The sequence below is a fragment of the Anguilla rostrata genome, chromosome 14 (genome assembly GCF_018555375.3).
Source record: "Anguilla rostrata isolate EN2019 chromosome 14, ASM1855537v3, whole genome shotgun sequence".
Taxonomy (NCBI): Eukaryota; Metazoa; Chordata; class Actinopteri; order Anguilliformes; family Anguillidae; genus Anguilla; species Anguilla rostrata.
Window position 1 is genome coordinate 23,379,283 of NC_057946.1, and position 27,192 is coordinate 23,406,474.

General features: G+C 42.6%; 1 protein-coding gene and 1 long non-coding RNA gene across 3 annotated transcripts in view; both read right to left on the reverse strand.

Moving 5' to 3' along the window:
* Window positions 1–801: 801 nt before the first annotated feature.
* LOC135239213 (endoplasmic reticulum chaperone BiP-like) lies at window positions 802–10,425 on the reverse strand. Its single transcript, XM_064307734.1, has 8 exons — window positions 9,560–10,425; window positions 9,084–9,315; window positions 6,727–6,864; window positions 6,090–6,202; window positions 4,174–4,564; window positions 2,967–3,208; window positions 2,473–2,636; window positions 802–2,126 (listed from the first exon to the last, which is right to left on the reverse strand). The coding sequence occupies exons 1-8, from the start codon at window positions 9,691–9,693 to the stop codon at window positions 1,558–1,560; spliced, it is 1,983 nt and encodes a 660-aa protein (XP_064163804.1). The 5' UTR covers window positions 9,694–10,425; the 3' UTR covers window positions 802–1,557.
* A 5,751-nt stretch (window positions 10,426–16,176) lies between these two features.
* LOC135239218 (uncharacterized) overlaps window positions 16,177–27,192 on the reverse strand; it is a 31,062-nt gene continuing 20,046 nt past the window's right edge. For both annotated transcript variants that reach the window (XR_010325314.1, XR_010325315.1), the window contains one exon: window positions 16,177–18,464. This is a non-coding gene — a long non-coding RNA (uncharacterized LOC135239218). The remainder of the gene's footprint in view (window positions 18,465–27,192) is intronic.

Here is a 27,192-nt window from a genome sequence, read left to right on the forward strand (position 1 = left end):
AGCATAGTTCTGTGCGCACACTAAATACCTTAAGATCATAAGATAGCTCGCGTTACTTCACGGATGGCTGAGCGCGATAAGTCTTTTCCTTTTCTTTTCTTTTTGTTTGAGCTATCCAGACAGGCTGCCGCTGCCGAGATGGCGTAGCTTCACCTCAGCCTCAAAGGTGACCGTACCGGCCGCCCGTCGCCCGGTAAGCGCCGGGCTGCAGCTTACCGGGCAGTGTCCCTGCCGCTAACGCTAGCTGCGTCGGGCCAAGCCCAAGAACCCCTGTTCAAGGTGGGTGAGCCTAGCTACGGCTAGCTAGCCGAAGTTAGCTACCCGCAAACACAACTGCATTAACGTCTAATCTGTCTGCAGTCCATAGGGTGCGCAGGGTTGTTGGTATATGCCAGGCAGATCAAGGTAAAATACTAGTTTGGGTCGTGACGTTAGGTACGCTGCGCAACTTTATTAATACATCTCCAAAAGAGCATCCAGTTACCTCACTAAATTAGCTTCTACTTCGCTTATTACCCCCTACCCACACACCAGTTCTCAACGATGAGCAGCAGGAAGCCTTCATTTAGGCCGACATAGACCTCCACTTCAAGGTGAAGAGAAGACATTTGCACATACTCTCCTTTTAACTCCTAAATTCACAGGGATTGGCAGAAGATTCAGAGGCTGCGGGTCTCCACCACAACCCCCATCTGTAGCATACAGTCGCTTCGGAAAGTATTCAAACCCTTTCACTTTTTCCACATTTTATTTCCAGACTTTATTAGCCTAGACACAGTACCCCATAAATACCAAGTGAAAACATGTTTTTAAAATTTATTTTGCAAATGTATTAAAATTGAAATATGTAAATACCTAATTTACATAAGTATTCAGGCCCTTTGCTATGACAGTCCAGTTGAGCTCAGATGCAGTCTGTTTCATTTGATCATCCTTGAAAGGTCTTGAACTTGATTGTAGTAGGCGAATAGGTCATTCAGTAAAGGTGCCCTTTGCACCACATGAGTGAGCACTGTGATCTTGGGTCAGATCTGGCCTGTGCCATGCCAACTATGGCCAGCAGCCCAACCCTGCTGGGGCAGAGCAGAATTTGCTCCGCACCGTCCAAGGGATATGTGAGAGGGATTTGGTCTGTGGGGATAGCAGTGTTCATTGCTTGAGTGACCCATCTTGGCTGTCAGGGCAGCTGCGGCTTGTTCTCTGCGCATGGGTATGAGGATCTGCAAGGATCTGCAAATCCTGGTATGGTATATAAATACCTAAGAAGACTCAAAGCAGTAATTGCTGCCAAAGTGACTGAATAAAGAGTCTGAAAAATTATGTAAATGAGATATTTCAGTTTTTACTTAATAATTTGATTTGCTATTATTGGGTATTGTGTATAGATTGATGGCAGAAAAAAATCAATTTAAATTTAAGTCTATAACACAACCAAATGTGGAAGAGGTGAAGGGGTCTGAATACTTACCCAAGCCACTGCAGTAAAACGAGTCAAATGTGTACCAGAGAGGAGAGAGACAGAGAGAGAAAAAGGGAGATTAAAGCCCTTTGAAGGCCCTACAACTCATCCCTCTCTTCCTGATGGTCGTACTCCTCCACCCCCAGTGGCAGAAGCCTATCCACTCCTCCATAGAGCTTTCCAATGATCGGCTTGACCACCTCCTCCAGCTCCTTCTTCTGGGCCTGGAAGTCCTCCAGCTCGGCGTCCTGGTGCGACTCCAGCCACTCAATCTTCTCATTCACCACCTTCTCAAGGGTCTCCTTGTCATCTTGGGAAATCTTGCCGTCCAGCTTCTCCTGGTCCCCGGCCTGGTTCTTGAGCGAGTAGGCGTAGCCCTCCAGCAGATTGCGGGCATCGATGCGGTCCTTCAGCTTCCTGTCCTCGTCGGCGAAGCGCTTCGCGTCGTTCACCATGCGCTTGATGTCCTCGGGGGTCAGCCGGTTCTGGTTGATAGTGATGGCTTTTTTGTTGCCCGTGGCCTTGTCTATTGCTGTTACACTGAGGATCCCATTGACGGTGATCTCGAAGGTAACTTCGATGTGGGGGACCCCGCGTGGGGCTGGTGGGATCCCTGTCAGGTCAAAGGTCCCCAACAGGTTGTTGTCTTTAGTCTGGGGGTGCTCTCCTGGAATGACCAGAGGAAGGAGATGGAGACTGGTATAATGTGCGACTGACGATTTTTGCTTCAGGAGTGAAACCCATTTTTAAACGGCAACTTGCAGGCATTCCCTAAGCCTGGCAAGAAGCCTGTAGGGATAATATGTCTATGAATCAAGCCAATTTCCAACAGCAATTGTAAAGTGAATTATATTCAGTGATTAAAAGGACACACGCCACGTGAAAATCCTAAAGCAGTGATAAATGATGCCTCATAAATCCCCACTATCAATTAGGAATCTATGTAAAAGGTTGTGTGGCTCTGGCTGTAAAGGATGTTTAGCATCTGAAACACAACTGTAAGAGGAGCTCACCTTCATAGACATTGATGGTGACAGTGAGCTGGTTGTCAGAGACTGTAGAGAAGATTTGGGACTTTGTGACTGGCAACCAGGTGTTCCTGGGTATAAGCTTTTTCATGACACCCCCGACGGTCTCAATGCCCAGGGTCAGGGGGTATACATCCAGCAGGGCCACACTATCTATTCAGAGATCACACCACCCAACTCAATACACAATTTCTCCTTCAGACTACACTCCTGGGCTAAAAAAAATATGGGCTAAGTCCAAAATGGCAAAATATTAAGCTTTTAACGGTCTTAACAACAAATCGTTGGTCAGGAAATTAGCAAGAATTAAACAAATAGATAAAGTAACTTAGTATGGGATAGCTTTTCCCTTTGATTTCTTTAAATGTTTAAGCCTTGTGGATAAACTTGCGGACAGCTTTTTACAGAAAGAAGAGTTAATGTTTGAAGGAGCATGGGTTATCCTGGTCTAGACTGAAACCATCAGCGGTTTGGAACACCTACCGGTGTCCTCGTTGCCGGACTGTACTGCAGCAAACACAGCCGCACCGTAGGCCACAGCCTCGTCGGGGTTGATGCCGCGGGACGGCTCCTTCCCGTCGAAGAACTCCTGCACCAGCTGATGGATCCTGGGGATGCGGGTGGAGCCGCCCACCAGGACGATCTCGTCGATGTCCGACTTCTTCATGTCGTCGTCCTCCAGGAGCTTCTGTACACACTTAATGGTGGAACGGAACAGATCCTGTACACAGATATTGCATGGAGTGAGGATGTTTGCACGAGAGAGAGAGAGAAAGGGAAGGAGGGAGGGAGCCTAGCCCCACTTTCTATTTATGTGTTTATTTCTCAGTCAGACAGTTGAAGACAATAAATCACAACTGTATCTTGACATGGGGTTTATGGGGTGACATAGCTCAGGAGGTAAGAGCAGTCGAAGGGTTGCCGGTTCGATCCCCCGCCCTGGGCATGTCAAAGTCTCCCTGAGCAAGACACCTAACCCCTAATTGCTCCCAATGAGTTTGGTTGCAGGAACACTGACGGCCTGAGCACACTGGCATCCTGGCCACTAGAGGCCTTGTGCAAAGAGGTGAACTTGTGTACTAGCTGTGGACAACTCTTAAAGGTTTGGGAATTATGTAAGATATTCTTTTTTGTGCTATTTTCTCCCATTTTCTCCCCAATTTAGTCGTTATACCAATTCCCTGTGTGTATCACAGTCCTGGTCGATGCACTATCCTCTGTCGGTCTGGGGAGGGTGTAGACTACCACATGCCTGCTTCCGATACATGTGGAGTTGCCAGCTGCTTCTTTTCACCTGACAGCGAGGAGTTTCACTGGGAGAGCATAACGCGTGTAGAGGTTCACGCTATCTCCCCCAGATCCCCTCGCTGCTGAACAAGCGCCCCGACCAACCAGTTGGAGTCGCTAATGCAATGATCAGGACTCATACCCTGACCGGCTTCCCACCCGCGAACACTGCCAACTGTGTTTGTAGGAATGTCTGACCAAGCCGGAAGTACCGCTGCTGGTCATTGAACCCTGGTCTCTGTGGTGGTAGGTGAGTGCTTATAACTCTACACAAAATATTCTGTGTTATAACTGCATGTGCACATTCCATGTCAAATGTCAGGTGAACTGCTGATAATTCTCCAGAGAGCAGGCTTAAGCTAATCAGCCTTTTTTTAACAGGTTTCAAACAGCACTTGCCATGTTGAGCTCCTCAAACTTTGCTCGTGTGAGTGTCTCAGAGAAGTCCTTGCCCTCAAAGAAGGACTCGATCTCCATGCGAGCCAGATGTTGTGTAGACAGGGTGCGCTTGGCTTTCTCCACCTCTCGTCGCAGCTTCTGCATGGCGCGGTTGTCCTTGCATATGTCTTTGCCCGTCTTCTTCTTGTATAGATTCATGAAATATTCCATGACACGCTGGTTGAAGTTCTCGCCACCCAGGTGAGTGTCCCCATTGGTGGCCACCACCGCAAAGACACCATTTTCAGTGTTCAACAGGGATGCATCAAAGGTGCCGCCACCCAGGTCAAACACCAAGATGTTCTTATTGTCAACTTGCTTGCCCACACTGTAAGCGATGGCAGCAGCTGTTCTGTTGAGAAGCAAGAAAGTAATGAAATTGTGGGGTGGCTCTTTTGGAGACCATAAAAATTCAATTCGTTTGTTTTGCTGAAAGAAGGGATGCACCGATATATTGGGCAAATATTGATGTCAGCTGATAGCAAAAATTGCAAAAATTTTGGCCATTGACCATCGGTCAGTGGTTTGAAATTTGTCGATAAGTAACACCGATGTTGAGACAATGGACCTACATTTCCATACAATCCAGTGACATCTACAAACCTGCCTGATGTCTACTTATAGTGAGGCAATTCTATAATCCCAAAACACTCACCAAGCCATAAAATTTATTAAATTGGGGTTACTTAATTGCAACCATACTGGACCTGAGGTACAGGGACAATTTCTTGTGGATGTGGATACAAAACTATACACTCGAGAAATGCTTGTGGCTAACTGGAGACACCTAGACCAGCGATCAGCAACTCAAGGTCCTCAAGGGCTGAGAAAAAACCATCTTTTGAGTGTTGTCTTGAGCTTAGTTTGTTGTACTTAGGTCTGGGATATCCTTCTGTTAAGCTAGTCTATCTTTGGGAAATCATTGCAGGGGCCACAAAGCTAGGTAATTATGTTTTTATTGCCTCTATGCTCTACTTTTTGATATCAACCAAAATCGTAAGAGGGCATGTACAGACACAGGTGACACCCGATCAGCCTCCCTGTTTGACGTGGGATTGTTACTGAAAACAGCCCTGCGATGGATAGCATAAGCCCATCCACACAGGAACCGGTCGGGTGCTCACACAGAGGCACCTACTCCAAGACGAGGGAGTTCGCTTTTTATACCGGAACGCTAATCAAAGTCGTCTCCCTACCTTGACAGGACTTGTCGAGACACTGCTTAGTGCGGCATCACATGTGATACACAAAGAAATGAATCGACTGAGCTGCGAGAAAGTAGAAATGCTTGAGAAGAAAAAACTGCCTCATGCACTGGCTAAAAGTTAGTCTATGATGAAAGATGAGGATATAGAGCTTCACTCTACCACCTGATGGGCTTTAGTTAAAGCGAGTGTTGCGAATGTGTTCAAGTGCAATTATTTCAGTACTTGTGTTTACATTTGGCCCCATTTTTATTTCCTATTTGTGAATCAGTGCAATGTTTAGCCAGAATTCAAGTGAATACAAAGAATATGCTTGAATGCAATGCCTTATATTATTTGATTAAGTACTTGTGTTTTCATTTGCCAATAACATACTCATCCTCAAAATATGGACTTTATTTTTCGTATTTTTTCAATTAATCGTAGCAGAATATGCTCAGCATTTCCAACTAGAGACCTTTCGCTTGGATACCTTTTCATATGGCTGAAAGTTCTCAGAAAGCCTGCAATCAGTCAATTTGTCAATGTCAAGCTCCTAGTAGATCCGATGGTACCTCCAGTAGAGGTTTATGGAGTGTTTTCAGCACCAGGTTTAATGCATTTGACACTGTAGAATTCTTATTTTGGCACTTGCAGTTTGCCTTGGTGAGAAGGACCAGGAAAGAGGCTCACGGCTCATTGATGATCCTGATCACGTTCAGCCCGGCGATCACGCCCGCGTCCTTGGTGGCCTGGCGCTGGGCGTTGTTAAAGTAGGCAGGAACCGTGACCACGGCATGAGTGACCTACAATAAAGCAGAACACAGAACACAGGACTGAAGACCAACAGCAGACATGCCTCTGTTCATCCCAAATAGTTGCGTTCTTTGCTTAGAAGATGATATTACATAACATTCACTTAGCAGAGACTCTTACCCAGTGTGACGTACAGCTGTGGAGCACGTCAGTACAAAAATGCAGCATCACCAAGAAGGCACAGAGGTCCATTTATTATCAAGAAGGATTATGCTAATCTGACAAACAACAATTTGTATTGTAACAAAAGAATTTACCATTTGTCAGATAACCTGTAATCTACTGTAGATGCTCTTCTTCAACCAGTCTAATAATGCATGATGCAGTTGTACATTACAAATCACATTCGGCAGCAAGAACCATATCTGATACTGCGACAATCCACTCACAATTACAGTAATTGTATCAAGCTGAAACTGAAATGAACTGAATTCCTTTAAGAATGAAAGTGCTGGGCAAAATACAAGAAAGAGTGTTCTTTCTGGGAGTAATGAAAGAGCGACCAATGAAGTACCTTCTTCCCAAGGTACGCCTCTGCTGTCTGCTTCATCTTGGTGAGGACCATAGCAGAAATTTCCTCCGGAGCGAAGGTCTTTATCTGACCGCCACCGATGTCCATCTGGATGTGAGGCTTGCTCTTCTTTTCTATCACCTGGATGACAGGAATTGGAGGGACAGGAACAAGATACAAGCACAAGACTGAGAGTTCAAATCAGACCTGATTTTAAAGGATTATTATATCAAATATTTTTCCATGTTTCTTTTAAAGAAAATTATATACTAAACTATATATAGTATAGGCCAAAAATATTAGGCCACCAAATTAAAATAACAAACCAAAGTACAAACTTTAAATAAAAACTAGACAATTCCTGCAGAAATTGTGAAGTGTGGTTGCCGCTAATGCAAAGTCGACTTTGTGCTGAACAAAGTGAACAGTGTCTGTAGTATGAGCAGAGACAGAGTACTGTGTATGTGCTATAACATCACGGCAACGAGTTGATTTGCAACACATGTATTCAGAGCTAAATCAACTCTTCATCAAAACTTGATATCTCAATGTTTTACTCATGGTATGCGGTTTCTAGGGTGTTCTAGGTGGTTGCTAGGGTGTCGCTAGGTGGTTGCAATGGAGTACTAGGCAGTTGCTAGGGTGTTGTTAGGTGGTTGCCATGGAGTTCTAGGCGGTTGCAAGGGTGTTCTAGGTGGTTGCTAGGGTTGTGCTAGGTGGTTGCTATGGAGTTCTAGGTAGTTGCTAGGGTGTAGCTAGGTGGTTGCTATGGAGTTTTAGGCAGTTTCTAGGCTGTTCAGGTGGTTGCTAGGGTGTTGCTATATGGTTGCTATGGAGTTCTAGGCGGATGCTAGGTTGTTCTAGGTGGTTGCTATGGAGTTCAATGTGGTTGCTAGAGTTTATAGGGGTTGCTAGGTTTCAGAGTTGCTAGGTGTTGCTATGATGTTCTAGGTGGTTGCTAGGGTGTTGCTAGGTGGTTGCTATGGAGTTCTAGGCAGTTGCTAGAGTGTTAATAGGTGGTTGCTATGGTGTTCTATGAGGTTGCTAGGTCGTTGCTATGATGTTCTAGGTGGTTGCTAGGGTGTTGCTAGGTGGTTGCTATGAAGTTCTAGGCAGTTGCTAGGGTGTTAATAGGTGGTTGCTATGGTGTTCTATGAAGTTGCTAGGTTGTTGCTACCATGTTCTAGGCGGTTGCTAGGTATTTACTAAGTCCAATGAGGTGACACATAATTCTCTATGACAAATGGTTTAAAAGTTGTGAAATATGAAACACCGGCCAATCAGGAAAAGGGGGTGAGGCTAACCTACAGCAACGGAGAAAGGACTGTACCAAGTCCAATGTGTTATCCCAAAATTTGTAAGCAATTTTTCCCTATAGAGATGAATGGCGGGATGTTCAAATCCAGAAAGAGACCAGAGGACAGCTGCTAGTAGACAGAATATTGTGACATCACAAGGGTGAGAAGACAGAGTATTGCGACATCACAAGGGTAAACATTCTGCCATTCATTCTCTATGGGGAAAAATTGCGAACAAAAACCGTTCCCCAAAACTTTCCACAGAATAATAGCACACCATTCCCAATGTAGCTGCTCATTCAAAAGATTTGTTCAAAAGATTCATTCAAAGATTTATTCAAAAGATTCATTCAAAAGATTCGTTTAAAAGATTGTTTAAAAGATTCATTCAAAAGATTTGTTTAAAAGATTCGTTCAAATGATTCATTTAAAAAAATCGTTCAGAAGATTCGTTTAAAAGATTCGTTCAAAAAGATTCAATCAAATTATTCATTTAAAAAAATCGTTCAAAAGATTCAGTCAAAAGATTCGTTTAAAAGATTCGTTCAAAAGAATAAAGTATTCATATAAAGATTCTGTTCACATGGATTCAATCAAAACGATTCATTTCAAGAAATTAGTCACAACAATTTGCAGTCAAAAGATTCGTTAAAAGCATTTGTTCAAAAAAGTTTAATCAATGATTCGTTAAAAAATTTGTTTAAAAGAGTTTTAAAAGACTTTTTCAAAGATTTGCTTAAAAGATTAGTTCAAGAGTTGTTCAAAAGATTCATTCAAAAGATTCGTTCAAAAGATTCAGTCAAAAGATTTGTTTAAAAGATTCGTTCGTTTAAACTAATAATTTAAACTAATCTTCTAAACGAATCTTTTGTACGAATCTTTTGACAGAATCTTTTGACTGAATCTTTTGAACGAATCTTTTGAAAGAATCTTTTGACTGAATCTTTTGAACGAATCTTTTAAATGAACCTTTTGATTGAATCATTGGAATAATAATAAATAATAATAAATGAATAAATATGTGAGATAGTAGTGTGATCGCCAAAGGCATTGATGGCTCACCTTGAATGGCAGGTATTTGATGTCCTGCTGAACGCTGGGGTCAGACCAAGCTCGGCCAATCAGCCGCTTGATGTTGAACACTGTGTTCTCTGGGTTGGAGGTGAGCTGGCTCTTGGCGATATCACCAATCAGACGCTCCCCTTCTCCAGTGAAAGCTACATAAGAAGGAATGATTCGGCTGCCCTGGTCATCGGCGATGATCTCCACATAGCCATGCTCAAACACACCTACACTGCGTTGAGTAATGGGGAAAAAGGCATTGTGGGAAGATTATCTGATACACAATGCTCAGAAGAGTTCAGAACATATGTTGATCTAGTTAAGATGTCAAATTCAAATGTGCTCAATATCAGTGATGATCAGTTTCTTAAGTAGGTTTTTGTGCAAAGTACATTGAGTTGCAACTGTTGTATGAAATGTGCAACACAAATACGTTTTGATCGATTGACTGATCTTTAATTGTGGAAGAAGCTTACCTTGAGTAGGATGTCCCCAGGTCAATTCCCACCACAGTCAGTGTACTCTCAATCTCCACATGTCCTTCTCTCCCATTGTCCTCCACAGAAAACATACTGGCGATGACCCGCAGGAGCAGGCTGAGAAGATCCATAATTACAGAAGTCTGTTCCCTGGTGTATAACAGTCACAACAGAGATAAAGGAAGCAAAGGTTAGCACCAGTTACACCTGCTCAATGGCTGCACAAGCTGAAAAAAAGATGAAATATTCTTCAAATAAGGCACGTAATTTCTTGTCGCTATGTTAAAATGTGATGAAAGTTGTGTTATCACTACCAGCTTGAGTACACTGGGTACACTGCTCCTGATAAAAAGAAAAAAATTCCCTTTGAAACTAAAACCATTCATACAGCATAGATTTTTTTTCCCGCAAAAAAGGTGTAGAAAAAAGGCGGACAGGAAAGCAGACAGCTTAAAAATAAAGTGTCCAATGGCATAAAACACCGAAATGTGAAGTGTCGAAAGTTAGGTACGTACCTTTCGTACGAATGCAAATGAACATCAGCCTCAGAATTGGGATCGGATTTACTCATCTCCTTCACATTTCCTGCTTTTATTTTCTCTTCTGAGAATGTGGTATGTGCTTGGAGCCGGTTTCACATGTTCTGCATACTTTCTGTGCAGTACATTGATGGTCGATGCGTGGAACCGGACTTACATGTTCCCGTAAGTTTCTGTCTAATCCTCTGTAAATACGTGTGTGGTCCCATTTTGTCAGAATTAAATAAATGAACATGCCGTCATCAGATAAATAATCAGAGTGAAGCTAGCAATAGATATTAATCAGTAAATTGTGAATTCAAAAATGAGGCTAAATAAGACTGACCTCACTATAAAATATTCTTTCACCATGCTCATTTTCACAAAAAATTATTTCATTTTCATTTCAATTAATAACAGGTTTTAACTCTCATCTCTTCATACACTTTTATTTAATAGCCTAATGGTCCACTACTTTTCCCAAATAGCACATTTTTGCACAGCTCTTTTCCCTCCTTTTTTCATTTTATGGCAACACTTGTCATAATGACTTTTGTTTCATAATGATGCTTTTATTTCCTGGTGCAGTCATCTGTCAGCGTCATTCAACTGATCCACATGAGAGGGTTCGGATTAGAGAAGATCATTGGTCGCACACACATTCCGGTAACAAAATCTGTTGCTTTCCGCTTCCGGTACTGGTGTCAGTACTACGTATGACTCCTTATGGGAAGCAACGCTAAGCATGCATAACTATGTGGTTATTTCCACAGAGCGTACATAGGAACTGGAGAGGGTAGGATTGGCCAGGCGTGATATGCATTATGTAAGAAAATATGCAGGATGACAGCCAACTCATTCGAATGTCACTCAACAATCATAGGATGACATGGTAAATGGTAAATGGACTGCATTTATATAGCGCTTTTATCCAAAGCGCTTTACAATTGATTCCTCTCATTCGCCAGAGCAGTTAGGGGTTAGGTGTCTTGCTCAGGGACGCTTCGACACGCCCAGGGCGGGGTTCGAACCGGCAACCCTCCGACTGCCAGACAACCGCTCTTACCTCCTGAGCTATGTCGCCCCATCAAGTGGCCTACAAAAAGAATGGCAAACGGCAGCTGGGGTGAAGTGCACGGCGAGGATGGTTCGAAACAGGCTCCTAGCGGCTCCAGGGCTGAAGTCGTGCAAAGCTATAAAAAAGCCCTTCATCAATGAGAAGCAAAGAAGAGACAGGCTGAGATTGGACCGTAGAGGACTGGAATAAGGTCATCTTCTCTGATGAGTCCAATTTTCAGCTTTGCCCAACACCTGGTCATCTAATGGTTAGATGGAGCCCAGGAGAGGCCTACAAGCCACAGTGTCTTGCACCCACTGTGAAATTTGGTGGAGGATCGGTGATGATCTGGGGGCGCTTCAGCAAGGCTGGAACCGGGCAGATTCGTCTTTGTGAAGGACGCATGAATCAAGCCAGGTACAAGGTTATCCTGGAAGAAAACTTGCTTCCTTCTGTTCTGACAATGTTCCCCAACTCTGCAACTCTGAGGATTGGTTTTTCCAGCAGGAAAAACCATGCTCCATGCCACACAGTCAGGTCAATCAAGGTGTGGATAGAGGACCACCAGATCAAGACCCTGTCATGGCCAGCCCAATCTCCAGACCTGAACCCCATTGAAAACTTCTGGAATGTGATCAAGAAGATGACGGATGGTCACAAGCCATCAAACAAAGCCAAGCTGCTTGAATTTTTGCGCCAGGAGTGGCATAAAATCACCCAACAGCAATGTGAAAGCAATGTGAAAGCATACCAAGGTGGAGAGCATACCAAGACGCATGAAAGCTGTCATTGAAAATCAGGGTTATTCCACCAAATATTGATTTCTGAACTCTTTCTTCGTTAAAACATTAGCATTGTGTTGTTTAACAAGTGCACATCCGCAATAGCTGTGACCGCACACGTGCATGCATCCATGTGTGCGTGCATCCACGCACACACCCTCACACAAACATGTGACCTCTTTTTTGGTTCATGACCAACCTTTCCACAAAATCTTGGGCAAATCTGTGAATCCATTTTGGAGCTATGCACCTTTTTGTGATAGGCCACGCCCATCGCCACGCCCCCTCTTGGTCAATCAACCTTGAAAGTTACTCAGCTCTACCTTCGGTCATGACCATCGCCCATGCCAAATTTCAGCCTCCTGAGGCGAAAACTGCAGCCGCTACGGGGTGGGACACTTTTGTGGACCAACCAACCAACTGACTAACCAACTGACCAACCAACTGACCGACCGACTGACTGACCGACCGACCGACCGACCGACCGACCGACCGACCGACCGACCGACAGACAGAACTATAGAGCTGGGGTCACAGCTAAAAATGAATATGAACTTGTTTTCTTTGCATTGTTCGAGGTTTGAAAACACTGCACCTTTTTTTAAAAATTTGACCAGTTGTCATTTTCTGCAAATAAATGCTCTAAATGAGAATATTTTTATTTGGAATTTGGGAGAAATGTTGTCAGTGGTTTATAGAATAAAACAAAAAGGTTCATTTTACTCAAACACATATCTATAAATAGTAAAACCAGAGAAACTGATAATTTTGCAGTGGTCTATTAATTTTTTTCGGAGCTGTATTAACATTAGTTTTCCTTGTACCCTGAACATTGAATTAGCGCCTTTTATGGTTTTGGCCAATTCAATCATAGCCTACACGAACAACACACAGTAAAATGAGCTTTGACATAGGCATTCTAATTAGCTGTTGGTGCACTTTGCCATGAGGTCACGATCGTCAGGCTTTGTACGATTACCGATGTTTCAACAGAATGCCGGATCTTCAACAGAATGCCCGATCCTAGCAGCCGATATGAACACACGTTTTTCGGCTGAAAAGAGCGGCAAAGATTATTTACAAGTCTGAGTGTCAGCAGCCCCAGAGGGGGGGCCTGGTGGCAAATTATATGTATTTACCTGAATCTGAATAACCGGGGAAATAATGAGACAGACAAAATTTAGGCAGTTTCTCTCTCTTTTTCTATTGGTCAGAAGATGAGTGGACGTACATATCTACTGCTCTAGTGGTGAAAGTTGGAATAGACTTTTTACCCGTGCGAATTCAATTCAGCATACTGCAAACTGGCATCACAGGCAAAAAAAAAGGCTCTTAAACATAAAAATACATTTTTCAAATCACAAATGTGACCACACATTTTGGTGTATCACACACTCCCCAACAAAAATTAGAAATGGCCCCTGACATTTCAAACCTCGTTTCTTTTCAAAATCTCAAAGAAAACTTCAAACATTGAATAAACTGGTGGTGCGGTGAGGGTGTGAGGTGTGCAGGGATAGGGGAGGTTAGGAGAAAACTGTAAAGATGGTGAAACATTTTAAGATGTACCCTGGAGTGTAGGGCGCAGTGCGTGTGGTGTTCGTCTTGACCGTCGGGTCTCGCTGTAATGAAGGCTCACCGAGAGTCTGATAGGGGGACATCTGTCTCGGCCTTCCTTGTCTAGTGGATTTTTAAACCTCATTATGTCTGTCAACCACAGGGGGGGTTGAAGGTCTCTCTCCTTCCCCAGAAACGACAGCCTTGCCATGTTCGCTGTCAGGCTCAGGTGTGACTGGATCAGGTAGGGGCTTGCGTAACAGGTTGTCTTCCCATTTGTCTTTGTTCTTTCCTTGCGGGGGTACTCCGTCATCTCTGTCTTCCCTTAAAGATACTCGGACCGGCCTGTTGGTTCCTTCCGGGACCTGATTTCTCCAGAGCACGGTAGCTATGGGACGGGAAGCATGTTCTCTCTCTCTCAGTAATTTCCAGGTGCCTCCAGGTGCCTCTGTCAGAATCAGAAACTTGCCTCACGTTTGTGTTATCTCCTGCCAATGTCACTTGGTTGACTGCGCCTTCGTCTTGTTTATCCCTTAGGCGTAGGTTCAAATGGAGTCGGTGGGGCTTCAGCGGGAACGTCAGTGACCAGTAGTAACAAGTCCCGATGGAGGACTCTGGATTTTCGTTCGTCTGCTGCCTCAGGGTAGACTACGTACACAGGGTTGTCTGCTACTTGACTCTGTAGATGTTTTTTTTCCTCCAATATGACCTCAGTTTCCCTGAGCCTCCCTGCTCACTGAAATCCCTACCTCTGTCTCCAGGATGTAAGACTACAACTCAATGTTTTTTTGTCGCAATGGGACAAATAATTGTGAGAGTATATAGCCAAATAAAAATAATAATAATTGTTTTTGTCCCAAACATTATGGAACTCATTGTGTGGGTGTGTATATATATATTTATATTTTCCCTGGCCACCTGTGGGTTTTTTTAGAAAACACTTTAGGTAGGGAAGAATGCAGTTAGTGTATTGGATCACAAACCAAAGTACAATTATTGTCAGAGAACAACTGTAATGTTCAGTTTCAAAAGTGTAACTATACCCGTATTCCTGGATTACTGAAGCTTTAGCTGTTAGGTTTTGAAGCATTGTACTGCAACTTAACCATATCTTGAAGACTGAGGATCCAGTACTTCTAGGTCAGGTGTAATCCATCGCTCAAAAATAGTTTTTAGGGGAGATAAAATTTTATTTCATCTGAAATTTCTACATAAGAAACTCAACACAAAGGGCAATTTCCAATCACATTCACATAAAAAATAAAATAAAATAATGAAAACCTTTCAGTGCCAGATCACTGCCCCGTCCTTGGCAGTCATAGCCCTGTTTTCAAAAACATCAGAGCTCTCTGTTATTTGAGCACTCACTCAATATTTACCATTTTCTCAAAGAATGCCAACTTTGCATACATTATAATATGAATGGCCCCGACCTCTGGGTGATTTCATTGGGATCTGAGAGTTGTACGTGCTCGTTTCTTGTATTTTCTCAGAGGATCTTGTTGCTCCTGCAGGACATGGTCTCTCTAACAGAAGACACTGGAGTTGTTTAGATACAGATTCCAGGCTTACAATGAAGAGGAAAAAACTGGAGTCAAACTCACCAAACTGGGTCTGCCCAGTGTCCCTGCAGCCCAGCGTCTCTAAAACCCCTCCAGAACACGAACCTTCAGCTGGCCATTGAAATGCAGATGGCACCGGACCATTTTCTGAAAAAAACGAATTCTACCGTTTAACACCATTTTTGTAAACCATTTCAAGTAAACTCTGCATGCATAAAAAGTACTTGCATCACAGAGTTGGCCATCTTGGGATCTTGTTTGGGTGTAGAGTATAACTGAATTTTTTTTTTGAAGTCAGAGCAATGTAAATTAATTTATATATGTATTTGACAGATGGAGCATTGCATTAATATTCTTCTGTAACTTCCTAAAATGAACAGGAAATTAGAAAAATGTATAATTTCATATAATTGTTTGCTTCTTTTGAAAGTCCCCCACTTCTGAAATTCCTCCTGATCTCTGCACCTCCCCTCGCTGGATCTCCTCCTGATCCCACTGCACTTGCCCTTGTCTCATCTCCTCCTAATCTGTGTGCACCTCCGCTTGCCGGATCTCCTCCTGATCTCTGTGCACCTCCCCTTGCCGGATCTCCTCCTGATGGCTCTGCACCTCCCCTTCTCCTAATCTGTGTGCACCTCCCTTTGCTGGATCTCCTCCTAATCTGTGTGCACCTCCCTTTGCTGGATCTCCTCCTGATCTCTATGCACCTCCCCTCACTGGATCACCTCCTGATCCCACTGCACTTGCCCTTACCTCATTTCCTCCTGATGGCTCTGCACCTCCCCTTCTCTCACCTCCTCCTAATCTGTGTGCACCTCCCTTTGCTGGATCTCCTCCTAATCTGTGTGCACCTCCCTTTGCTGGATCTCCTCCTAATCTGTGTGCACCTCCCTTTGCTGGATCTCCTCCTAATCTGTGTGCACCTCCCTTTGCTAGATCTCCTCATGATCTCTATGCACCTCCCCTTGCTGGATCTCCTCCTGCTCTTTCCCCAGCTCTCCCCTGATCAGTGAGCTGTTGTGATTAGTGTCTAACACTGATCTCTGTCATGGATCCTGCACATGGATCTCACAAGTGCATGCCTTAATTCAGGTTAAGTAGATGCCACACAGTACATATTTGAAATTTAGTAACACTTTTTGCTTTTATTTATCCAGGAAAACCTTATTGAGTTAGATATCTTTTTCAAGGGGGGCCTGACAAATGCACAATTACTATGACAACATCACAATGACAAGACATATAAACAAGGAATAAGTTAGCATGTAGTTAAATACAACGAGTACTCAAGAAAAGCAAGCCCACTCCTTAGTTGTTGTATTATGAAAGAAAAAAAAATTTAATTACAAAATGGTATTTATCTACTGATGATCAGAGCTGGAAAACAAATGTAATTTGAACCGCAGCTTTCGCCACAACCACATCTATACACAAGGGGGCGATGTTGCACAGGATACCAACTCCAGAAGCAGTTTGGTCCCGCTGTATTTTTGCAGTCTGTCACGTACACACACATGCCTGCTCAGTCAGTTTGCATTTTAAATAAACCATAAATCAGAACCGGAATACCACACCCCACTGTCATTGAACAGCAATGTGAAACGAGGACTTGTTCATCTCCACGTACAGTACACGTACAGTATGTTTACTGTATTAAAGAGAATGCACCTTATACATACATACATGCAACTATACATAAAAAAAGATTTTAGGACTAAATCGAGATGCAACTTCTTTTCTGCTCTCTGTTGTCTACCCAACAGTCCCCAGTTGTCCAGATTAAGAGATAATGTGACATTGTGGTTATGTTGTAACCAAAAGATTTTAAGGAAAATTCCTAAATCCAGCTTGGCAAAACAGTTTTAAACACTGACATTTTGTTCTCTTTTGAGCATTGCATATCGTAACTCCACTTTAATCTTCCCTGGCCTTTAACCCACCGTGCACTCATATTGCATTTCGTCTCCCTTCTGCTCTGCCACTTGTACTTGCATTTTTTTTATTTTGCAAAGGGCTTTGATATGCATTAAAGACCCTGTATGAGAACACTCTTCTTCTTCTTCTCCACCTCATAATTACTGTACAAAACAAATCTGAACTAAATATAATACAGCGTGTCCAAACATGCCGGTTCTTCTTCCAGTGAAATATGATTGGATATGCTGTGTGTCCATCACATTAATCTGTTTCTTTAAATAGCACAAAATGACCCCCCCCTCCACCACACAGAAAGACACAAACACACACACATACTCTCTCACACAAACACACACAGATACATATGGACACACATTCACAGACAGACACACACAAACACACAGGTGCACATACACACATAAGCACACAAACAGGCAGATACACACACACACAAACACACACACCCACAGACAGCGAGACGGATACACACACACACATACACGCACGCAGACACGCATGCAGATGACTCACTGGTCAGAGGAATACCAACAGCTGTAGTCATGGTATGATTTTAATGCAGGTCTGGTTCTGATTTGAAGGCCTTAATCGTAAAATGTAAGAGAGTAGCATTTTAAAAGCAAGAGTTAGGGAAAAGAAAAAACTATACATTAGTCAAAATGGAAAGAGCTGTTCTTTAGGAAACGCACACAGGGAATTAAAACAAACAATATGGTATTTCAATGCTCAATCTTTTTCCAAATCTATTTAAACAAACAAACAAAAAGACTAATTGCGGTTAGATTGAACTGAAGCCAAACAAAACAAAACCTGTTACAAAAGTATTTTTGAATGGAGGTTCCCACAAGCTGTAACGTCTGCCATAAACCCTTTCACCAAACGGTAAAGAACTCTGGGAACTCTGTGACCCCCCTTAATTAAATCCACGGAAGGCGTGGCAGAAGTCTTGTCTTTACACATGCATGCAGTTCATTCAGCCTGACCCAGGAACGCCACAGATGCACAGCTGAAAACCAGACTTGGAAAACTGACAGGCTAACCTTAGAGACTCGGGGCACGTTCAATCTAACCACTGCAGGGCTTCGGGCTTAGCGCTAACAAAATGCACGCAGGTTCCCCTTTCTGTTTGTTTTCAACATCGTACTGACACTATGTCACAACAGCGGCAGTTGGAAAATATGCAAAATATAAAAGTAGAAAAATACACAAAAACAACAAACAAAAAGAAGAGAGCAGCGCAAGCTTTAATAGCCTGGTCCCGAGCGCCGTTCTCTCTCGGACGCGCGGGCGAACGGAGCAGAGCCGTAGCGGGTTTTCCCTTGTGCTGGATTCGTTTTGGAAGGCCGTCTCCTCAGGTCGCCCATCGTGTTGTCGTCGGTCTATTTTAATTCAGCAGATGTCCTCCACCATCAAAGGGGATTGGAGACGTTTATCGGTTGCACGTGTGCTCGTCCTCCTCCTCACCTGGCAGTTACCGGGGAAACCTGAGGCCTGCAAGGAGATCAGAGCTTGAGTTAACACACCGCCCTGTCTTACTGGGGCCTACAGAGAGACAGGAGCTTAAGTTACTGGGGCCTACAAGCAGACCGGAGCTTGAGTTAACACACTGCTCTGTCTTACTGGGGCCTGCAAGGATCCTGGAGCTTGAGTTAACACACTGCTCTGTCTTACTGGGGCCTGCAAGGATCCTGGAGCTTGAGTTAACACACTGCCCTGTCTTAATGGGGCCTACAAGCAGACCGAAGCTGGAGTTAACACACTGCCCTGTCTTACTGGGGCCTACAAGCAGACTGGAACTTCAATTAACACACTACACTGTCTTACTGGGGCTTGCAAGCAGACTAGAACTTCAATTAACACGCTACACTGTCTTACTGGGGCCTACAAGCAGACAGGAGCTTGAGTTAACACACTGCCCTGTCTTACTGGGGCCTGCAAGCAGACTGGAACTTCAATTAACACACTGCCCTGTCTTACTGGGGCTTGCAAGCAGACTGGAACTTCAATTAACACACTGCCCTGTCTTACTGGGGCCTGCAAGGATCCTGGAGCTTGAGTTAACACACTGCCCTGTCTTACTGGGGCCTACAAGCAGACCGGAGCTTGAGTTAGCACACTGCCCTGTGTTACTGGGGCTTGCAAGCAGACCAGAGCTTGAGTTAGCACACTGTCCTGTCTTATTGCTCATTAGGACATAAACATGTTTTTCACAAAAATGTGATTTAGAATGTCATAGAGATCCTTATCATAGAAGACTCACAATGTTTCTAACAATGTTATATTTTTGACACTGATGGAGCTTACTCTATGTCATAGCAAAACAATACTCAATACTCAGTAAAATACCATTTGTGCATTAAATACATTGTATATGTAGGCTACTGTATTCCGTATTTGTCTTTCATAACAGCTTACAATGAATTATTATTATTATTCAATATTTCAGCCACATTTAAAAAAAAAATCAATATTACTAGTTATTAAGTTGCACTACTTCATGTGCAGCACTTATGAAGTAGAATTATTTTATACTTCATTTTAACGGCATTGTACTTCAGTATACAGTATAGTACGGACAGTATAGCATCGCAGAAGCTGCAGTATTGTTTTGGAAGGGTATCAATAATCATTATTACCTTTTACAATTAACACTTGTAATAATGTACACAGTAACCGTGTATACCGTGGAGACGTGTAGAAGCCAAGCTTGCTGCAAAAAGCAGTACATTACAGGCTGAGCCACGCTGTGTTCTTCCGTGTTCCAGGAATACAGACCTCTGCATTTTACACCGTGTGCCTTTTTTATATTATGGAATCAGACCTGAACATTTTAGCCGGAAATGGCACAAACAAGTCTAATGCGCCCTCAGTTAATAACGTTCAGCGCGCTAAACCTTTATATCTGGAGCCCAATTTAATACATGATTTCTGTCATGGAAAATGATCACGCTACATGTATTGAAAGCACGGCTAATCACAACGCAGAGAACAGCTTCCGCGCTGTTCCACTTGCGGTACAAAGACCTGAGCGGCTGCGTGCGTGCAGAACAGTATTATCAGCGGGCGCACGCCCGCTCGCTACGCCGCAGTCACATTACGGGAAATTATTAAAACCTCCACTACTCCGACAAACGATCCCGTAACGTTGCCACAGGTTATACGTACTAAGAACTGCCCATCACCATTTACAGGAGAACGTAGGCTACTGCTGTCCTAGCTGTTTATCGGTTGTCAGGCCGAGTTGAGATGCCAACGAACGAGCAGCCAACGAGCGAGCTTGTGGGTTGCCAGGTAGGAGACTTTCACCCACTACGCGTGGTTCCCAAACAGACCATGTTCCTCATAGATAAGTTCTATTTCAATGATTTTATCCTCCCATACGGATTAAAACCAGACACACGTGTTGCGTGCATAGGCTATATTATGTGTGTGTGTGCATATATATATATTTCCCCTGCACTCCGCAATGTTAGATTTGCAATAAAAAATTGCAAATTTGCAGCTTTTTTAAAAAGTGCATTTTAATATATTTTGGTTCCACTATGTAGAAATCGCAGCACTTTTTATAAATAGTCCCCCATTTCAGGCCAACTGTAATGTTTGGGACAAATGGCTTCACAGGTGTTTCTGATTAGTCAGGTGTGTTCAATTGCTTCTTTGGTGCAAGTATAAAAGAGCTTTCAGTATACAGTCTTGATTCTAGCCTTTTGATTGCCTGTGGAGTCTGTTATCGGCTTTTGTTGGCATAAGGACCAGAGTTGTGCCAATGAAAGTAAAAAGGTTGAGAAATATTAAGAAGAAGAAAAAGAAAACAGAGACATAGGCCAAAATTTAGGTTTACCTAAATCAGCTGTTTGGTACATCATTAAGAAGAAAGATCACCTGCGAGTTCAGTAATCACAAAGAGCCTGGTAAGCCAAGGAAGACCTCTACAGTGAATACAATGAATTTGGAGACATTTGGTTGAACCTGAGCAGATAAGATGCTTCTGTACATTTCAGAATTCATTCTACTGCCAACAGCATTACATTACATTACATTACAGGCATTTGGCAGACGCTCTTATCCAGAGCGACGTACAACAAAGTGTATAACCATAACCAGGAACAGTATGAAGCCCCTAGAAGAAGTTGGTCAAGTTACAGGTGATCATACGATAGTTCAACTTGGCCCTGGTGGTTAAACTTCATTATACACTATCACTGATGCGAGAACGGCAACAACGCAATCTGATGAAAAAATAAAAATAAATAAAAAAAAGTACAAGACTGGCCATAACTAAGTCACCTAAACAGCTGCTAGTTACACCCCTAAGTTTAGTCATTTACAGGGGGGGAAGGGAGGGATGGGGAGAGGTGCAGCCTGAAGAGGTGGGTCTTCAGTCTTCAGCAGTTACAGAGGTGGGTCTTCAGTCTTCAGCAGTTACAGACATCAGTGAAGACAAGTGAGACAGTATCTGTGGCAGCCATACATGCCCAAACCATAACACCCCCACCACCATTTTTCACAGAAGAGAGGGGGTGCTTTGGATCTCAGGAAGTTCCCATTGGCATCCACACTTTGCTTTTGACATCACTCTGGCACAAGTGAATCTTGGTCTTCTTTATCCACAAGACCTTTTTCCAGAACTCTGCAGGCTCTTTTAGGCATTTCTTAGCTAACCATAACCTGGCCATCCTGTTTTTGCAGCAAATTAGTGGTTTGCATCTTGCAGTGTAGCCACTGTATTTCTGTTCATGAAGTCTTCTGTGGACAATAGTCACTGACACATCGACACCTGCCTCCTGAAGAGCACCTCTGATCCATTGGAGAGATGTTTGGAGTTTTTTTTTTTTTTTTAAATAATAGTGAGAATTCTTCAGTCACCAACCGTAGAGGTCTTCTTTGGCTAATCAGGCTCTTTGTGATTTATCCTTAAAAATGTTCCAAACAGTTGGTTTTGGTTAGCTAAGAATGTACACTTTAACCACATTGTTTGATTACAAATCTAAAACTGTGGAGGGCAGAGCTAAATCAAGAAAATATATGGCTTTGTCCCAAACATTATGGAGCTCACTGTACACACACACACACACACACTTCACAAAGTACCTAAGCATAAATAATAACTTCTATGATTTATACGTCTTGTGTGAATTCATAGCAGAAACACATTACATTACATTTACTTGCCAGACGTTTTTATCCAAAGCGATGTACAATAAGTGCATACCGATGGTCACTGGAACAACTATAAAACACCGATATGGTACATATTATGTAACAGTTATTCATAGCCATGAGCACATTAAGTCCAGTTCACACAGTAAGCATAGCCTAGATCAGAAAGTTATGGTAAGAAAAACTAGGAGGGATGACAACGAAACATGAATTAAATAGGCTATGAAATATGAATTAAAACAATGGTTTGCTTTTATGACTGAATCGTTATTTTACTTATCCTAAAACAATTTAGAACGTTCGTATCGCTGGAGTGATGTAGGCAATTTAGAAGATCACTTTATAAAGCTAAAACATTTCAGATTTCACGAAAATAATTTGACACACTCTAAAATCCACGTGATTTAGCCTATACACGTTACAAAAGTGTAATTGAAAAAAGGGTTGTGTTGAGGACTTGTTGAATGAGCAAATCCCCGGCAATCATATTTTTCTATAGCCATCCTAAATAGGCTGCATGCATTAAAAATATTTTCGTTTTTGACGGTTTCTTTCGGCTTCTATTCTCACCACAATACATTTCCAGTTTATAATGACGTAGTAGGCCTACGAAGTCCATCACAGTATAAGCAGTGTGTATTTCGTAGAGTTTGCTGTATTTGAAAAATGAATTCACAATATATATGGACCTTTACTATACAATATAACAACAGATGTCTCATCACAAAACTTAAGTTTTATATAATAATAATAATAATAATAATAATAATAATACAAACGAAAGCTGATGTAAGGCTACACCTGCAAAGACGACTAATTTAACCGAAGGCATGTCTCTTTTACAAATGTTATTTTAGACATATCATTAATAATAATAATAATAATAATAGTAGTGGTAGTAGTAGTAGCTTAAAATGTCAAATTGAATGTATGTGTAAACAATTCGACCGCGGCATGGCGCTGAAGTTACGTGGATATTATTGTTTTTTGAGCTAGTTATGGCTTGCAATGTTAATTTCGACCAATATTATTGCAATTATTATTTCACATGATGGTTTTTTAAACACGATCGGCTCTAAACAATATCACGTAGGCCTACGTTTAATTATACATGGGTTATGTCGGTTTAAAAAATCGTATTTAACGAGAATCTTCGTTTCGCTTGAATATAAAAAGACAAATGTAATAAAACAATAAAATTATCAATAATCGGGCTCTCGATTATTCGCACTGTTCCGTTTGTTAATGTAATCTAAGTATGCTCTTCACTCGATTATTATTGTTATTATTACTAGTAGTAGTAATAACAGTAGTAGTAGTAGTGGGTAGTAGTAGTAGTCGTCGTAGTAATAGACTAGTAGTAGTAGTATTTGGAGTAGTGGTTGTAGTCGTCATCGTCGTCGTAGTAGTAGTAGTAGGAAGTACCCTCGTATATGTAAAATCCCGTTAAGCACCATATTGAAAAAGCAGGGATATAATGCTCACTCGTGCAGAAAAAAGATATGCATGCGAAAGAAGTTGTATTTTAGATGTCCGCAACTGTTTAAGGGTTCGGACATCAGTTTTGTAATGCATGCTAATGTTCATTTCTTCGGCTGATGCTGCGTATTTTTGGGTGCATTTGTTGGTACCTTCGAATTCCAAATTGCATCTTGATTTCTTATAAAGATCTTGGAAAAAATGTCTCTGTCACTGTATAAACACATGGTTCGCGTGCCATTCAAACGCATATCGTCTGTTTTATGTAATCGAGCTTTACATTATACCTAATGTAAGACAATACGTCAATGGTCATGAAAAACAAGAGCACAATGTTGACCCCATATCAATAAATACATTTCGTTTTCTTAATTTAGTATACGTTCTAAGGCAGGTAACAGCATCTCTATTCATATAGAGTGCTTTGTGTTGATAATGTGGTACCGAACAATGTTGCGAGTGTATAATTTGTTAGACGGGCCCGTTTGAGTCTCTTGCGGTTTTAGTTGTTATCGGATTCTTTCCCGTTAGTGTGGTTGTACTGGTCCTGTAATCGCAGAATTATCAGATTACCGGAGTGCCATGAAGGGAGCTTTGAGTTTTTATTGGAAACAGTGGAAAAAGATTCTCTGAATGAATCTCTCCATAATTCAGAGGTTTCATATAATATCCTTCAGCATGCCTTCCCAGCATGGCTACTTGAGCTAACACACTCTGATCTAGACATACTAACTCAGACATGTACACACACACACACACACACACACACACACAAATACACACGCACACACGCACACACACCTGCACGTGCACACGCACACAAATACACACGCGCGTGCACACACAGATACACACGCACATGCAGACACACATATGCACACACCGATCGATTTTATTTGTATAGCACTTCAGGTGCACATGTGTACTCTCCGGTGTCAGGAGTGTCCGACACCGTTGTGATTGAGAGAATTAAATGATTATTGTTCTCTTTCCAAAGGGCCCATTAATGATGAGCATCACTGGTGTTTCTCATGTTACAGAAGTCTGGAGCCTAGCTCTCCTCTCCTATCCATCTTCTGCTCCTCCTCTTTCTCTCAGACAGCAAGAGTGTGAGAGAGAGAAAGAGAGCGAGACAGAGCAAGAGGGAAAGTGAGAGGGAGAGACAGAGAGAGGGAGAGATGGAGAGATTGCATTCTGAACAGCCCTTTGAACTTTAAGCTCATTCTGTCACCGCCTAAATGCAGTAGAAAATGACCTAATCGGGAAAAATAGTGCATACACGTTTTCTGACACACCAAATTAACTCAAATCTAGAATGTTAGATGTCCAAGCTAAAGGCCTGCCCAACTCGTTTTTCTAGTTTATTTACCAGTAAGTTCTCATCCACTTTTGCTCAACTGCCACTGCTGGGTTTTGCATCAGTAGCGCACCGCCGCCGCCATCTTACAGTGAAATCGGGGAATTTAGCGCCTCTACTTCGCTCATGCCTAGCCTAAGGGCAATGCGGCTGTCTCCGGGGGCTACTTAACACCTGTCAGACATTTTGAATGACCACGTCATATTGATATCTTATGCCGTAGATAGAGAAAAGTCATCTGTCCTTGAAAAGTCAGTGTGGTTTCAGTTAGATTAGCAGGAACTCTATGCTAGGTGACCAAAAAAATCATGATGTCCCTGTCTGTGCACATGTAACAGCTGTTACATTTATGCCGCCTCTGAGGTGCAAACAACATGTTTTTGCTGTTAGACGTTTACAGAATGCCATCTAAAGAGAAAACGAGAAGGTTGGTACCCAAAGAGGTCATGGAGGAAGCTTCAGATTTGAATATTGGGGCACATGGTGCTAACAACCATCTGCATGTAGTGTCCTTTTGGCAAGACCTTCGGGTTTTTAAATGGTGTTTAATATTTATCAAGAAATTAATTTGACCCATCACCATCCACGACTTTTTAAGTTAGTTTAGTGTTTAATGTTAAATGTGTTTAGTTAATTTGTATTGCTGCGCAGACATAGCATCGTCTTCTTGACGCTCCAAGTGATTAACAGAAGAGAAACAGCCACCTGGTCACAGGCATTTATAATAAGCACACACCAGATTGGTCTGTATAGTAGGCTATTTCCTTTGTAAAAGCTTGCCTGGGTGTTTTGGACGTTACCACAGCTCACTTCATGGTAAGCTACGAAGCTGCTTGCGAGTCAATGTTTATGCACAGGGTTTTTTCATGAATAAAGCCCCATGCTTCATAATCTGAGGATAATCTGTGTTTCTTTGATTATAATAACATTTATTGCTAAGATTATTCCGAACCTCTGTTACAGTCATACCGACTAGGTGGTATAAACGTAACTTCGGATTGCTTGTACTTCGGTTTTAATTGTATCTGACTCGGTTAAGTTTTGAATGTAATTGAAACAGCCAGTTACTACCCTGATATCAGACGATTCTGGGCCAAATATGGGTGAGTTTAGGCACTTAAGGGTCAGTTCTGGCAATGGCAAGAACATTGCGGGTCAAATGTGACCCAAATTTAGCCGGCCACTTTTAAGGTTTATGACACCATTTGGATTCTGGGCCAAACCTTGCCCAAGTGCAGGGGTCCTCAAGCTTATCCAGAAAGGGCTGGTACATGCAGGCTTTTGTCTCAACCAAGCAGTAACACACCTGATTCTACTAATTGAGGTTCTCAGCAAAGGCTCTAGTGGTTGATTAGTAGAAGCAGGTGTGTTACCGCTTGGTTGGAACAAAAGCCTGCACCCACACCGGCCCTTTCTGGATGGGATTGAGGACCCCTGCCCAAGTGCATATCACACCTGAGACATGGTCCCTTCAGGCTGAGCTGTGCCTGTGTTCCAGCAGCCAGACTCGGTTGGGTTTATCACCGTCATTCCATGGGGGCCTGTGGGCCAACTGAACTGCTAAGTGACACGTCAAAACTGTTTTATGTTGCATTTCATAGTGCTAGGCTAAATACACTCTGATTAAATGAGCAAAAATCCAAAGACCGTTAGCTTTATATCGACAGCCCTACGCATAAACAAATCCAAGAATAAACAGGGGAATATTTAAATTTTGCGGTTACCGTATTAGCGTTTTATGCTATGCGTTTTAAGCAGGACTCATGTCATTCATCATTACCGCAGTTCTCTCTATCGCAGAGGTGGGCGACAAGGGCCACATCTGTGTCTGCTTTTCAAGCCAACTTTCTGGCCTTAATTATGCAATTAGCCCTAACATCTACGCCATCCGACATTTTTGCTACATTCCTTGATAAGCATGTGAATGACAGCCGAAGACTGTTCTTGTGTCCCTGTATGAAATTTTTTTTTTCTGTAATCTAATCCACGAGTGAACCAGTGTTGGTTTACACAGCCAATCAGCTCATTTAGCCAGGGCAATTGGTGGAAACAAAAACCTGCGGTACACACCGGCCCTCCAGCTCCAGAATTGCTCACCCCTGCTCTTCAACTACCAGCCCCAGAAAAAAACAAACACGCTTTTAATGCGTCAAATTACACGCGTGTCCGACTCATCCTTTACGTTATGGAAGCCTCCCCTTTCCCCTCCCGCGTCAGAGGGCC

Bases quoted from the DNA above. Each gene is read 5' to 3' on its own strand.
- LOC135239213 (XM_064307734.1), bottom strand. From the start codon at position 9,693: ATGGATCTTCTCAGCCTGCTCCTGCGGGTCATCGCCAGTATGTTTTCT. The intron at 9,316-9,559 runs GTAAGCTTCTTC...TACTCAACGCAG, and splicing joins CTGGGGACATCCTACTCAAG to TGTAGGTGTGTTTGAGCATG. The intron at 6,865-9,083 runs GTGAGCCATCAA...CCTGTCATCCAG, and splicing joins TCAAATACCTGCCATTCAAG to GTGATAGAAAAGAAGAGCAA.